This window comes from Lontra canadensis, unplaced genomic scaffold (assembly GCF_010015895.1).
Source record: "Lontra canadensis isolate GAN:19392208 unplaced genomic scaffold, GSC_riverotter_1.0 scaffold3, whole genome shotgun sequence".
NCBI lineage: Eukaryota > Metazoa > Chordata > Mammalia > Carnivora > Mustelidae > Lontra > Lontra canadensis.
Window position 1 is genome coordinate 41,705,620 of NW_022630997.1, and position 16,488 is coordinate 41,722,107.

The 16,488-nt window shown below is 34.4% G+C and overlaps 1 protein-coding gene across 3 annotated transcripts in view; it reads right to left on the bottom strand.

Moving 5' to 3' along the window:
* ADK (adenosine kinase) overlaps positions 1 to 16,488 on the bottom strand; it is a 517,994-nt gene that overhangs the window by 440,589 nt on the left and 60,917 nt on the right. For all 3 annotated transcript variants that reach the window (XM_032839711.1, XM_032839713.1, XM_032839712.1), the window contains one exon: positions 11,506 to 11,559. In XM_032839711.1, the coding sequence (XP_032695602.1) occupies positions 11,506 to 11,559 (54 nt within the window). The remainder of the gene's footprint in view (positions 1 to 11,505; positions 11,560 to 16,488) is intronic.

Sequence of the window (16,488 nt, forward strand, 5' to 3'; positions counted from 1 at the left end):
TTGCTAAACCATTTGAGTACACTGCAGACATTGACACTCTTTACCCCCAAATATCTGTGTGTTATTTCCTAAGAATAAGACCATTGTCTTTCATAACCACGGTACACTTATCAATTCAGGATATTTAACACTGCTACAGTATTAAAATTTATAGTCTGTACACAATTTTGCCAAGTGTTCAACGATGTACTTTAAAATATTCCTCCTTTGTTCCCAGGATACAATCAGGTTCATGTATTCCATTTACTTGTTACATTTCTTTGATTCCTCTCAATCTAGAAAAGTTTCCCAGTCTTTATCTTCCACAAAAGTGACTCTTTTAAAGAACAGAGGCCAGCTGTTTTGTTAAATTTGGGTCTCATGTTTCTCTCACAATCACATTCACGCATTTTTTAGCAACACTACATATGTGATATTCTGTCCTCTGTGGATCACATCAGGAAGCACATGATATCAACTAGTATTTCAAACAATACTGAGTGGCAAATGTTTTTCTTTTAATGGTTCTATAATTAAATGTATAAAACTCATAATTTCATGAGTATTAATGAGATGAGGCTAATTTTTCAAGTTAACATTTAGAAAACTTGAAATAATACAGGAAATACTAACATCAGAAAGCACTACTAACAAATATGTGACATACGGGTTAAATCAAATTCAAAACGACATGGACTTAAACATAGCCGATAATAATATAATGGGAAGTTCACTTCAGATTTTTTCAAAGATTAATGGGAGATCGGTTAGTTATCCATAAAAACTGAAAAGGTAACTGATTAAAATATTAAAAACTAGGGGCGCCTGGGTGGCTGGTTGATTGAGCATCTGAGTCTTCGTTTCGGCTCAGATCATGATCTCAGGATCGGGGAATCAAGTCCCTCCTCAGCTCTTCACTGAAGCTCAGCACAGATTCTGCTTGAGATTCTGTCCCCCTCCCTCTCTCCCTCTACCCCTCCTACCCCCTTGCTTTAACTCAGAAACAAACATTAATAACCTCCAGCAAAATATTTAAATATTAATGCAAAGTTTTTACTGACATAAGAAAACATTATTACTGTTTCAAGGACATAATATATGCTTTAAAGATAACAAAGGATGGGGGCACCTGGGTGGCTCAGTGGGTTAAGCCTCTGCCTTCGGCTCAGGTCATGATCTCAGGGTCTTGGGATCGAGCCCCGCATCGGGCTCTCTGCTCAGCAGAGAGCCTGCTTCCTCCTCTCTCTCTCTGCCTGCCTCTCTGCCTACTTGTGATCTCTCTCTCTCTCAAATCAATAAATAAAATCTTTAAAAAAAGAAGATAACAAAGGATGGATTTATTATATTAATAAAACTAGTTCAATTCTATTCTTTTAAATAATATCTAAACTCAGCCAAGGTCAACCAATATAAAAACGAATAAAATGAATTTCTTCCTGCCACCATAATGCATGCCTGTGTTTGTATAAACTACATTACACTTTAACAGAATAATAAATATCTTTGGTATTAACAAAGAGCTCAAAGATAATTCTCCTACAAAATTGTTTAAAAGCAAATTCATAAATGATCCTAACAATCTTCAATGCTACTTAGTAAGAGTATAGTTAACTTTTTTGTATTTGTTTTTTTATTATGTTCATACAGTTAAATTTTTATAAATTCAAAGAACACATATACTTTAGTGCTTTCCTATCTTCATTGATTACATTTTAGTACCTAGTTTTATGGTTGATATCAGTTTGCCTATTTTTCTAAATTCCATCTTGGAAACCAATCATATTCCCTCTACCCTCATTCTAGAATGGAAAATAACTTTGAAAAAGTAATTATACAATTTATATTTTATATTTAAATATAAAATAGTTTGGGAAACGAGGGAGAAAAAGCAGTTGGCAGAAGAAATATACATACTCTTGTAAAGGGAAATCAGCAGTAGGAGTTGATAACAAAGAATTGTCTTTACAAGAGCATAAATTTACAGAAATTATATATGTAAAAGCTATTTCCTACATTTCTTTGTTGAATTTTGGGATCCTACTTAGATATCTCCCTTTGCTCTTTCAACCAAGCAGAAATGTTGTCTCTTTTCAACAAGACAAAAAAAGCTTCAGGGAACATTTTCTCACCCAATTCAAACCTGAAAAATTAACAACAAAACAAAAAAACCCAGAAAACCATAAATTCAAACTTCAAAACATTTTGTTTTCCAAATCTTCCATTAGGCTTTTTTCTACCTCCTGTCTAACCTAACACAGAGCTACAGACCTAGAACTTGCAACTATTTTTCTGGTATTCCCAAACAAAAAAGCACAGAAGCTGTGGGAATATTTGAGAAAGATGGTTTCATGTGCTACTGAAACTCAATATATACAAGGTGAGGCATTTTTATAAAAGCAACATTTTCATAAGGAAAACACTAGGAATTATTAGGAGATAAAGTAAAATTTTACAAGAAAAATTTAAAATCTATTCTAAATGCTTCAATCATTTCGCTAAATAATCGGAAAAGTCAAGCTGCAATCATAACGAGGTTCCACAGAGGGAGCTAGCATCACAAAGAATAAATTTATCATACGCCGAACTTCAAGAAACCACCTAGTCTACGAGAACTATCAGATTTCCATTCATCAACATGAGCTCAGATTATCTTCTAAGATTTTACCTTAGACAAAAAAATACAGTATTACCTACAAATTTTGGCCTATTTCTACTAAACCATATTAAAACTTATGAAATGTAATATCTATCACAAGTGCCTTTAAATTCTTGTCAAGTAGGCATGTTCATTTTAAATATTATTATTTCTCCCCAAAAGGAAAAAATATTCTTTCTCCTAAGTCACTGAATTTAGCAAAGTACAAAGCAATAAAATAGGCCTGAAATCAAATCACAGTCTCTTCTTTTCTACTGTAAGAAAGTTATGGGGTTGTTCCAAGCCATTTTCCCATAAAATGGGAATGGTTATATTTATATTCTTTTGCTGTGAGGATTAAATCACAAAAGTAAAAAATAAGGTCCTCTTTTCCTTGTTTATTAATACATACGTGTTATTTAATCATTCATATTTTACAGAAATAAATCAATAAGTGTAGTAGTAAAGAAATGTTTTCAAAATGTTTTCAAGGGTTAGATTAGCTGCTAATAAATACTAAAAGGTCCCCAAACTCCCAAATCCGTATCATTCACCCAAAAGTCTGCCTCAATCCTTAAGGGGATATAGACAGTGTCGGCAAAACCCTTATATTATTTTTCAGGTAGAAATCTGTCTTCATTCTCAAAATAATCTTGTCTGGTATAGACCAAGGAAAATAAGAATTCAACATATCAGCAGTTTCTGCTCTCTCCATCCCATATTGGCCCTAATGACTATTCACCCTGTAGATATTACATACTGAAATACTGTCAAGTAAACTATTTGCAACAAAGGGCCAATGAACTACAGTTACACTAAAACGCTCTGAAGTTTCAGGAAACACCTCACCCTTACACCCAAAACATCAAAGAGAAACAGAGCGAAATTAATAATAATAATAATACATTTAAAACAACAAAAAGAAAACAAATACATCCATTAGCATCTTTTGCCTAATGGATTTCAGGCTAGAAAATCAGAAACTATACAATGGGATTATTGAATAGACTAAAAGAAAAGTAGCTAATTAAAGAAATCATTTGCTTAATGGATAATAATAAAATAGCAAAGCACTGATCTAACCTCATTATGATATTTGAAAAGCAGCTACTCCAAAAGCAGAAGCCAGTTCAAGAGTTTTCAAAATCATCACATTCATAAAAACTTTCATCACACAAGTAACTTTATATAACCTTTTCATAGTTTAAAACTTTTTCACATATATAATTTCATTCAACCCTCACTAAACATAATAATACAAACATGGAATTATCATCATTTCACAAATAAAGACATTAAATTCAGAAAATTAAATGATTAATCTGAGTATAGCAGGTTTTATACTGTGTCAACTAGAACTGTATTTCCCAGAATTTCCTTCCCTGTATGGTTTCAGATTAGGATTAACCACACACATAAAAAATTGTGTACAACTTAGGGGATGCAAGTGAAGCAGCAGCCATTTTATTCTAGTTATTGGTTACAGGTAGTAAAAGACAGGGAACTATGGGCAGAATTCGAATTTGTCCTTATTTATCCCCACTCCACCTCACCTTCCCAAACAGTCCAAAGCCTATCACCAGATGTTTCAATGAAAATTCAGAGGTGGTGGCTGCAAAGAGCCAACAACCTACCAGCTTCCTTCACAGTTTACTCTGGGAGGTGAATTCTTAAAAGCTTCAATTCATGAACCTACACCAGGAATGGATTTTTCTGATTCTTTGTGGGTCTTTACGTCCCTAGTTTTCCCCACTGAATAAGGTTTAATTCTCATAATACATTCCTCATTTCTTAATACTTATAGTGGAACTGATACACCATGGTTGTAGTTTATGTAAAACTAATACGTAAGTTTCTTCCAATGCTAAGTCCAAGGCAGCACGCATTTCTTCAAAGCAGAAGGTAGCAAATTAGGATTAAGGTTTCACCAATAATATTATACATTTTTCAGTCAACTATCATACATACATGAATAGAAATCTAATTTTTTTCTAAAGATTTTATTTATTTGAGAGAGAGAGAGAGAGAAAGCACAATATGGGGGAGGGTGAGAGGGAGAAGCAGACACCCCGCTGAGTGGAAACCCTGATGTGGGACTTGATCCTGGGACTCCGGGATCCTGGGACTCTGAGCCATAGGCAGACACTTAACCAACTGAGCCACCCAAGAGTCCCTAATCCAGTTTTAATCCTAAATTATCTCTTTTAATGACTTCTTTATGACAGGGTTAAGAGTTTTATTTCAAACAATAAAATATTTAAGCAAATCTTTCATAAGTTTCATAATCCAGGTATAACAACAAATAAGAAGAAAGAATGAAATCCTAGAATTTTAAAGTGAAAGCAGTCAAAAGTTCACCAAAAAGGATAAATTCTGGTGACAGACAAGGTGAGAACCAAATGTGGGGGCCTGAAATAAATTCAATCAATGCAAGCTTGGAATTCTCACAAAATACACCTGATGGTATTATAGTTTAAAAAAGGAATAAAAAAATCTAACACACATTTAGTATGTACTCCTGGAGGCATAGCTTCATAAACACAAATGGTAAGCATTACAGCCTTTAAAGATCAATTTAAAAAGCAATATAGTAAACAGTTACCTTACAAAGATCATGACTATATATCAAAATCAATTTAAAAAACACTTTTCTCATGTAAAAGGCATTTATAACTTAAGATAAAATGTCCAGTGAAAGTATCATACTGGAATCAAACAATTTAGATCAAAGAAGATTAATGTGTCCCAGAGGAAAAGGTTCTAGTGGTGACAAAGATGTCGATGATGAAAATTCTGAATGCTCTAAGAAATCAGAGTAAAAAAAGAAGAAAGTACTTTAAAATTATTTCACATAACATGTAGTTAGATTGTGAATGTTCAAAGACCTAAAGTAAAAAAGAAAAAAAAATGTAATTATTTCACATAATACACGGTTGTAAATGTATGATGTAACTAAATTATAACTATAAAATTGACTTATTTCATACATATCTCAAAGCTTGTAGAATCAAGTTGGCCAAAAAAGCTTTGTAGTATACCATTTCCTTGGAAGAATGAGAAGAGCCTCGCATTTGGAAGTCAGGCTTACATATATTTGACTAAGTTTCTTCAACCCACTCAACAGTGGCTACTGGTCTGAGCTGGTTTCTAAAACCACAGTAGAGGGGCGCCTGGGTGGCTCAGTGGGTTAAAGCCTCTGCCTTCGGCTCAGGTCATGATCCCAGAGTCCTGGGATCGAGCCCCGCATCAGGCTCTCTGCTCTGCAGGGAGCCTGCTTCCTCCTCTCTCTCTGCCTGCCTCTGCCTACTTGTGATCTCTCTCTCTGTCAAATAAATAAAATGTTTTAAAAATAAATAGATAAATAAAACCACAGTACAATACTATAAAATCAATTAGTCATTGAGTCTTGATAAAGCTACTGAGCTTCTTTATAATCAGTTACTGAGTCTTGCAATGGATATCAAGCCTTTTTATCAAAACAAAACAAAACAAAACAAAAATCACTGAATATTTAGGGAGCTGCTTAGTATGACTAAGCACTTAAACGGAAATCAGGAGACTTGAGTTCTGGTCCTGTATTGTCAGTAAGTAGCAGTGTAACCTGCAGGAAGGCATTTTATCATATAAATCTCACACAACTCATTATAAAAAATGGGTATTAGTTCTAGGGTTTATTTCTAGAATCAAAGTTCTGTAATTTAAAAGATATAAAAGAAAGTGGCCCTTGAGAAAGGGGCCCTGGTGCACTTGGGTTGTACAGTTGGCTGGGCCACAGACTCACCTTTCAGCTAGGGTAGAGCTCAGGGTCCTGGGGCTGAGCTCCACACGGGCTCCAAGCTCAGTTGGAGTCTGCTTGAGATTCTCTCTCCCTCTCCCTCTGCCCCTCCCACCCTGTGTACCTGAGCCTGCAGACATGCTCTTTTCCTCAAATAATTAAATAAATCTGTTTTTAAAATCCATGATATTTAAAATGCTATCTTCTTTACGAATATTGAAAAAGTAGTAACCATTTAACTTTGTTGTTGGTTCAAGATGTTCTTATTCACATTTTAAAATTTCTTAATGGACATATAGTTGACACTAGATTCTCCATTTCTTTTTTTTTTTTTATAAACATAAAATATATTTCCCCCCCCCAGGGGTACAGGTCTGTGAATCACCAGGTTTACACACTTCACCGTTTTTTTTTTTTTTAAGATTTTATTTATTTATTTATTTGAGAGAGAGAGAGAGAGAGCACAAGCAAGAGGGACAGGCAGAAAAAGAAGCAAACTCCCGAGGAACAGGTAGCCCAACCCAGGGCTCCATCCCAGGACCCTGAGATCATGAGCACAGCCAAAGGCAAACACTTAACCGACTGAGCCCCCCAGGTGCCCCAGATGTTCTCTATTTCAATTTTGAGTTTCTACTTGCTAGTTTTTTTTTCCTCTCTATAGGCATCAGTTCTTATGTTATTCTTATGTTATTCTTACAAAACTATCTTGATGTTTTCAAAGAACTAAGTTACAACATTAATACTGGATTTAAGAGTTTACTAGATGTTACTGATTTTCTCTAAAGGCTCTGAAAGTGAATTTCTTGTTTTTGTTTTAAGTAAAATCTAGACCCAACAGAGGGCTTGAACTCAAAACTCTGAGATCAAGAGTCACATCTCTACCAATTAAATGGCAAGGTACTCTGAACATGCTATTGAATGTAACTTAAATACTTATAAATCTCACTTGCAGAGAAATTGGGAGCTGTTCTCTAAGACATTACAATATTTTTACACTAAATCAAAGAGATCAAGGTGTAACAGCATTCTTTCTAATACTTGTGCTTCATACCCCTTGCATAACTTATTTATTTAATCCCATTTCATCATAATCTGACTTGACAAAAAGTTAAACACAATATGTTTTATAAGACAAAATTTAAAAATTTAAGGGGATATTGAGACAAAATAATTTAATTTCTGACATAAAAAATAGTCATTAAAAAGAATTCATTCAATATGAGATGGGAAAACATTCATTGTATCTAGAACAGCACACAATGCCTGTATAGATTCACCCACTATCTTGGCAGCTATCTTGAAAAGTCAAGTAAATAAATGTGAATCTCTTTTAAACAAGTTTTCCCCATGTCTTCCATAGCACAGCAAACTGACAAAAAATCCTCAGATCAAGTTACTTCTGTCTGTATGTAAGTGGCATGGATACTTCTGAATTTATATATTTGCCTTTAGACTTTGTCCCTAATTCCCATCAATTTTAACTTTACTTATCTATATCTTTATGATATTATCGCAATATTCTATTCAAGGTAATATAAAATTCAGATATTCATAAAAGGAACAAATACTCATAGAACAAAATAGTCCTATTTTCTATAACTGCAGATATGTCCAACAATAAGAAAATCCAGTATTACAGAAATCTCCAACTTATGAAACTGCTTTATGGTATAAAATATTATTAAACTGGAGATTAAATCTCCCTTTAGAAATGAAGTCAGTATCTTTACTGTAAGTAGTACCCAGCACAGGGACAGGTAAGTAGGTGAAAAAATATTTACTGAATGAAATAGTGATGCTTTTCTTTTTTATTTTAAATTATTCCATTTAAAAAACTAAAACTATGACAGACTGAGAAATTGCCACAGAAGACTAATGAAACGGTTTCATTATTGGGCCATATATAGAGCAAAGTGTAAATTTCATAGCTTTGAATTAATTGGATCCCAAATTTAGTTGGCCTTTCCTATTTAGAATCATCTTTCAGAATCCTCAGTATATAGAACATTAAAAAACAGGAATCTGAGAAAGAACATTCTGCTTTAAAAAAACAAGGGTCGAAGGGGCACATGCACCCGAATGTTTATAGCAGCAATGTCCACAACAGCCAAACTATGGAAAGAACCTAGATGTCCATCAACAGATGAATGGGATAAAGAAGATGAGATATATATATATACACACACACACACACACACACACACACACACACACACATACACACACACACACACACACACACACACACACTGGAATACTATGCAGCCATCAAAAGAAATGAAATCTTGCCATCTGCAATGACGTGGATAGAACTAGAAGGTAATAGGCTGAGTGAAATTAGTCAATCAGAGAAACACAATTATATGATCTCCCTGATATGAGGAATTTGAGAAGCAACATGGAGGGTTCAGGGGGTAGGGAAGGAAAAAATGAAACATGATGGGATCAGGAGGGAGAAAAACCATAAGAGACTCTTAACCTCATAAAACAAAATGAGGGCTGCCAGGGGGAGGTGGGTAAGGAGAGGGTGGTTGAGTTATGGATATTGGGGAGGGTGTGGGCTATGGTGAGTGCTATGAAGTATGTAAACCTGGTGATTCACAGACCTGTACCCCTGGGGCTAATAATACATTATATGTTAATAAAAAATTAAAAATTAAAAAAAAAAAAAAACAAGGGTCGTGGACATTGCTGACGAATCTTCTCTGTTTTGCTATATGTCCTAATTCCCCAGACAGAGAAATAAATGGTGTTATCTGTGAAGCGTAAGTAACAAAGTTTATATAGAATCTGAATCACCACAGTTTGGGAACTAAGAATATTTTAAATGAAAATATAGTTAATATTTACCACATAAAGTAATACCAAGATATTGTTATCATTGTACTCATTTATTGGTATACATAAAACTACATTTTCAAAAAGCTGGCTAATGTGAAGGAGCCAATGCATCTTTCAATATCATGATAAATCAAACTGTCTTTAAAAGATTAAAATTAAGAAGCAATAATGTTTTATGAGAATAAACCATGGAATTATTGATTGAATAATTAAATTTTGTTTTATATCTACATTTTTACAGTATTTTAAAAAGTTTGGCCTTGAGCACAAAGCGATCTTAGTTAAGTTTAACCGTGAAGACAAAAATAAAATTACTTATGAGGAGCCCTCAAAAAGGGCTGGTGTTGAATTTTTAAAAAAATTAACAGTCAGCTCTAAAAGTGGCATATTCAACTGAGAGTTTTCTAAAGTGTATAGGTCAAAAATTACAGGCAGAGAACCAACATCCAAGGAATTAAGACAATCAACTAAGGCTAAAACAATAAACTAACAATACTATCAAGTATAAGACCCCTGGTTATATATATACACTATATTTGGGCCCTTTCAGCCCTTTAGACCCTCATCATGTTTGCCCACTTAGTTACCAATTATAATTAAAAAGCTGAAAAAGTGTTTCTTGTACATCTTGTAATAGGTAAGTATATTGATTTAACAATTTAATTTAAGGAATCTATCATCTCATTCATTAACTTCTTTTTTTCTTTTCTGGTCACAGAAATAACACAATCCATTAGAGAAGATTTAAAATACACATTTAAAATGCCTGGGTCGCTCAGTTTTTTAAGCATCTGACTCTTAATTTCAGGATTGTGGGTTCAAACCCCTCCCCACAGTGGGCTTCATGCCAAAAAAAATTTTTTTAATAAATAAATAAAATAAAGTACACATAAAAGAACAAGAAGCAAATAAAATTCATCCATAATTCAGTTACCCAAAAATCTACTGTTCTGTAATGTATAAGCAAGCCTTTTCACCTACTTAATCATCATGATATTAAATCTCTTCCTAAAAACATTTTAAGAACTGCATAATATTCCATACAGTTACTTTATTTTTTTTTAATATTTTATTTATTTATTTGACAGAGATCACAAGTAGGCAGAGAGGCAGGCAGAGAGAGAGGAGGAAGCAGGCTCCCCACCGAGCAGAGAACCCGATGCGGGGCTCGATCCCAGGACTCTGGGATCATGACCTGAGCCGAAGGCAGAGGCTTTAACCCACTGAGCCACCCAGGCGCCCCTAAAAATAATAGTCTTAAAAAACTCTATCACAAAAGTTATTCTCCATACAGATGTATACAAATTGAAGAATGCATTAAACTAAACCATAAGGGACCTGAGTTCAATGTTAAAATATCTTTAACATTAGGGAGTATCAAACATTAGGGAAATCCCCAAGCAGCATATGAAATTCACCAATATTTTTATTAATTGGATAGAACCCTAATAAGCGTGGTCAAACCTGAAGGTGTACAGCCAGCCTCAGATTCCTCAAATTCTCAATTCTACAGTATTATTTGACATTCAGTGTTTGCAAAATAATTAAGGTCATCAGAACTTTCTTACTTCACAATTGGAAAAAGAAAGTAGACTAACTAGAAAATAGAAGCATAAAATTCTTTTTTTAGCTGTCCTCTTTGGACAATGTCATAATACTGAAAAGATTAAGATGAATTTTTTTTAAATTCCCAAACCTGTCATTTTTAAATAAACCTCCAAGTTTCTATGAAGTAATAATCTTTGAAATACTACAACAGAGCAGAAAAATAGCCATGGAGGTATCCCAGAATCATAAGTTCAAGTTATTTCTACCTGAAAGAACCCTAAGAACATTAACATTTTAAAAAGGAACAAAATTTTGTATATTTAAAGTGTTTTGCCTTATGCCAATCAATACTAGGCATTTAACTTTTCATTAAGAAACAAAATTAGATTTCACCATCTTAAGCATGAGGGTGGGGAAGTCAACTGAGTAAAAGCTAAAATTAGAATCAATTTAATATTTTATGTGGGGAAAGATCATGAAATTACGTATTTCCCAATATGCTCATTGTCTAGATGATAGAATAAAATACCACATGTTTTAACATGCATGCAGGAAGAATTATTACCAATGTTAACTGTATGTAACATAAATTATCCTACTCTTACTAGAATTAAGGTCATAGTGTTAATAACATCTTTCTATTTCACATAATTTTAAAAATCAGATTGTTTACATACATCTCGATAGAGGAGTAAACTATGTACCACCTAGGGTTTAATGTACTTACAATTCCTTGTGTTTGTCCTCAGCCAAGATCTGGTCATTCGGCTTAAGAGAATACCTGTAAAACAAAACAAAAAATACTGGTCATATAAACATATAAGTACATTTGGCTCATGGACATCTCACTATGGTTATCAACATACAGTCAGTTAAACCCCATCAAACAAGCACTACCACAGTGTTACAAGTCTCTGTCTTCACTGATAAAACATTAATGCCTAAGTTCTTTGGTGTTCTATTAGTCACTTCTGCAGACACCATCCAAAGAACCAAAGTAAGATCAACCTGACCTTCAAAAACACAAGGTATCTTCAGTAGTGAATGATCTGTAATGTTACATTCATCCAGCAGTTCAAAATTCAAGAAACTGCCACAGTAAGTATTTAAGCATTCACAAAAGAATGTGCATTCATTCATTAAATACACAGTAAAAATTTGTGTACCACACTATGTCCTAGGTAGTGTGACTTAGAAGGAAAAATAAGTTTCTGAGTTCCTTGACTAAACCATTTATAAGCTTAATAACAACAGGCAATTATTTCATTTCTTTAAATCTCACTTTCCCTGTCTATAAAACAGAGGCTGCTATAAATATTAGGACAGGTATCTTCCAAATTACCATATATTTGTCATGTTAAAGGTAAACAGATTTCCGAGGAGTACACAGAAAAAAATAAACAATGGACGGCAATTCCCAGGTCTTCAAATTCCACTTGTATTCAAACCTTTCCTAAAAACTAAGCTCCCTGACAATGGGTCAGAAGTTCAAGTGGAAACGTTATGTAGATTCTCCTTTCTTACCTCCCCTCTCATAAATGCCTTTACTCACTTGACAAAAAGAACGGCATCCTGAATAGACATGTACTGCAGTGACTGGGGTATATAAAAAGCTCTGAAGTGCTAAATGAGAAATGGTTCATAATATTTTTCTCTGCAAAATCTCTTTAAGTGAAGTACCATAAACTGACTATAGAGTTTACTGATTGATACATTATTTCTATAAATAATTAAGCTACAAATTATAAATGGGGAGCTGTCACAGGATGTTCTATTTTCAGATATACTATGGAATGGGGCACAAGTTGATTATACTTTTCTTTAAAAAGTTTATCTTTGGGCACCTGGGTGGCTCAGTGGGTTAAGCCTCTGACTTTGGCTCAGGTCATGATCTCAGAATCCTGGGATTGAGCCCCACATTGGGCTCTCTGCTCAGCAGGGATCCTGCTACCCTCTTTTTCTCTGCCTGCCTCTCTGCCTACTTGTGATCTCTCTGTCAAATAAATAAATAAAATCTTAAAGAAAAAAAAAGTTTATCTTTTCCATTCCATTTACATGATCAAAGACTGCATTGTCAGGAAGAAACCTATGAAGTAAAGCTAAGAGAGTTTCCAAAAAAAAACCAAAAAACAAAAAAAACAAGAAAGAGTGTCAACATATTCCCTCCAAGCAACAAATTAAAAACAAAGTTCCTTGTCTTTCATTTATCTACTGAGGATTAAATATCAGAACATGGTTGTCACAGAAACATAAGTCAAATCATTTATTTGAACTGAAAAATGAAGCCAGACTTTATCAAGAAAGTAAATCTGATATGTTTGACAATGAAGAACGATTTTACCAATGACCCCAAGGCAGACAATGGTCTTCAACTGAATGAATGGTTTTGACTAAAACATGTTTAAGGCACTCAGTAAAAACATATTATCAAGAAAAATCCTTTTGACATAGGTATATTGAAATCAACAATATTTAACTTTCCCTAGCATCTCCTAAAATGTTTAGGTAAACTATAAGTAAAACTCTAATAGATATAATTACTAGCTATTTAGGAAGCCTTACTAAAGCCTTTTTCAGTGTATTTCTTAGAACTAAATGTCTCTAATGACTCTAATAACTGGGAAGTCCAGTGGTTTTCAATTCTTTGCTTCTAACAAAACTGATAAAGGACCTAAGAAAATAATCAGCTGATAGACAAATAAAAATAATTTTTGATGATAGGTCATTTGATAACAGAGAAGCTCAAACAACTGGGTGCTGCTGCTGAAATAAAACTCTGCTCATTAATTACCAACCAATTAATTATGTGAACACATCTCTTAGCACTTCCACCTGTCAGGGAGGAAGAATTCCTCATCTGTTTCTCAGAGGACAAGAACTCGTGTCCCCTTCAAGGTCCTTCTAGATGGACTAAGAATCGAATTGACAGATTAAGAGAAGAAAATCAAATTTAATGGACATACATATGAGGAATTCACATAGACAGGGAAATGCCAAAGAGGTCAAACAAAATGAGGTATATGTATCATTCTGAAATAAGGAGAAGGAAGTAGGGACCTGGAAAGAATGCACTTTACAGGGAGATAAGAAGAGATGCTTGGGGGCACCTGGCTAGCTCAGTTTGTTAAGCATCTGACTCAATTTCAGTTCAAGTTATGACCTCAGGGTGCTGAGATGGAGGGCTCTTGGCTGAGCATGAAGCCTGATTAGGTTTCTCTCTCTCCTTCTCCACTCTGCTCCTCCTTGCTTTCTCTCTCTCCCTCCCTCTCAATTAAAAAAGAAAAAAAAGATGTGTCATAATTTGATGTTTGCCCTATCATATAAATGTGTCACTCCAGATATAATTTATCTGTTAACAACCCTTATTCTGGGAAAGATCCCCAGTTTAGATTCTTCTGTGAGGTTAAGGGAGGGACAATAGTTTCTCATGAACCCACAGGGTCTCAAGTGCCTTCAACTCAAAATAATTCACATGCCAAAGTGGCACGTTCTAAGGAAGCGCCTATCTGAACCTCTTTACATTTCAAAAAGAAAAAAAGGGAAATAAAAATGATGCTGAGCAGCACTGCATATTATTATCCAAGAAGGTTGAACTAAATGAAAAAACTTAGTTTCACCCACCTCATTAAGATGCATTTCCAATAAAATGTTTTGTTTAATAATTACTTAACAAAATTTTAATACATTTATGTTGTTTTACGAAGTATACATTAGTTATAATTTAATGACTAGGAGGTATTTTAAAATTCAATTTACATGCATAAAAATATTATCTTTGTTATATATGCATATTATATTAAATAAAAAGATAACACACACAAAAATACATTACAGAAGGATAAAATCTGGTGGTAAAAAGTGTAATAGAAATACAAATTTAAACAGAGAAAGGAATATGAAATTTTTCAGGAGTAAAAAAAGAGCTTGTTTTTGTCTTTTTTATATATGGATGATGGTAAAATAAATTTTTTTAAATAAATGGGTGATGGTAGATAGCAAACATTACAATAAAAATCATAAATTTTAACTTAGTGAGGAAGTTTATTAAAGTTTATTAAAACATTTTTATGAAAATTAAAATGTTTGAAACCAGTGGATTTGATATCTATGTCTTAGCAAAGTGTTTTGGAAATACACAATAGCAACTCAACCAATGTTGCTTTCCCTCTCCGGCTGGCTAGTGATAAAGAATAACAAACACTGCACTTAAGGACCTTGAGATTCAGTACCTGATCAGAATAAAAATAACTGCTTGTGGTATGATAAGGTTACAATAAAGTGAAGCACAAGTACAGTGTTCAAACAAAACACTGAGTAACAAGTCTACTTCCTAAGAGCATCAAAAAAGGGACAGCTTTTATCTGTTCCACAACTTTCTCTCCCTTCCCCACTTCATCTCTCTTCTCTGTTTCTTTACCATTAAAACAAAACAAAACAAGCAAAACACCCTTCCCTTTGAAAGTCTCAAGATAAGAATTTAAAGGGAATGGTGAAGCCAGAAAAAAAAAAGGGGGGGGGTAGTGCGGGGGGGGCGTCCACATAGCCAAGAAACAAGCAAAGAAGGATAGCCTGATTTTTTATCAAATAACCGAAAGGGACATTTTGCTTTTCTAATTCACAGCGTACCTGTCCAGATCCTCAAGAATAAATGTGCAAGATCTATTCTGGACTATTCTCCAAGCAAATTAGTTCCCTAATCCCAAACTCCAAAGCAGCCATTCTTCCCATAGTATTTCTTTCTCTCATCTGATTTCTCCCTATCTCAAACCAGGTAACTTTTCACCCTATGTTAATAACTTTAATTTTTCTTCATCTTTGCTAGTTTTTTTAAATCAGTTTTATCTTCCTTATCTCTTCCTTGACTCTTACACACTGCATTTTAGGAAACTGGACCATACATAAATATCCAAAGTTGACAAAAATGCAAAGTTTGAGGAAATAGTACCCAATACTACCCTCACTTCTGACACCAATTGCAAATTCAGGAGGTTCCCAAAACCACCCTCTGATTCAGTAATTCATTACAAGGACTTGCAGAACTCACTGAAAACTATTACACTCATGGTTACAGAATACAAGGAAAGGATACAGGTCAAAGACCAAGGGAGGACCCATATGGAGCAGTGTCTGGGAGAGCTCCAAATGCAAAGCTTGTTCTGGCATCAGTATTGACAATCCAGCACATTGCTGATACGTGACAACGTGGTATACAGTATTGCCAACAAAAAAAGTTCACCCAAGCTTCAGTGTCCAGATTTTTTTTTTTAAGATTTTATTTATTTATTTGACAGACAGAGATCACAAGTAGGCAGAGAGGCAGGCAGAGAGAAAGAGGAGGAAGCAGGATCCCCGCTGAGCAGGGAGCCTGATGCAGGGCTCGATCCCAGGACCCTGGGATCATGACCTGAGCCGAAGGCAGAGGCTTAACCCACTGAGCCACCCAGGCGCCCCTGTGTCCAGATTTTTTACTGGGGCTTCATTACGTAGGCATGATTGATCAACTGACTGCCCAAGTAGTTTAACTTAGTTTTCAGGTCAACTTCTACCAGTTGGGGTGTGGCCAGCCCCTATCCTAAACAAAACACACTTCTATCAGGTACGACGTAGATTACCTCTCAGAAGTCAAAGGTAAAATCCAAACATCTCTTTGAACAAGACCAAAATCTTTACTACACATATGCTTATGTGTGTTTATTTACATATGTCCATA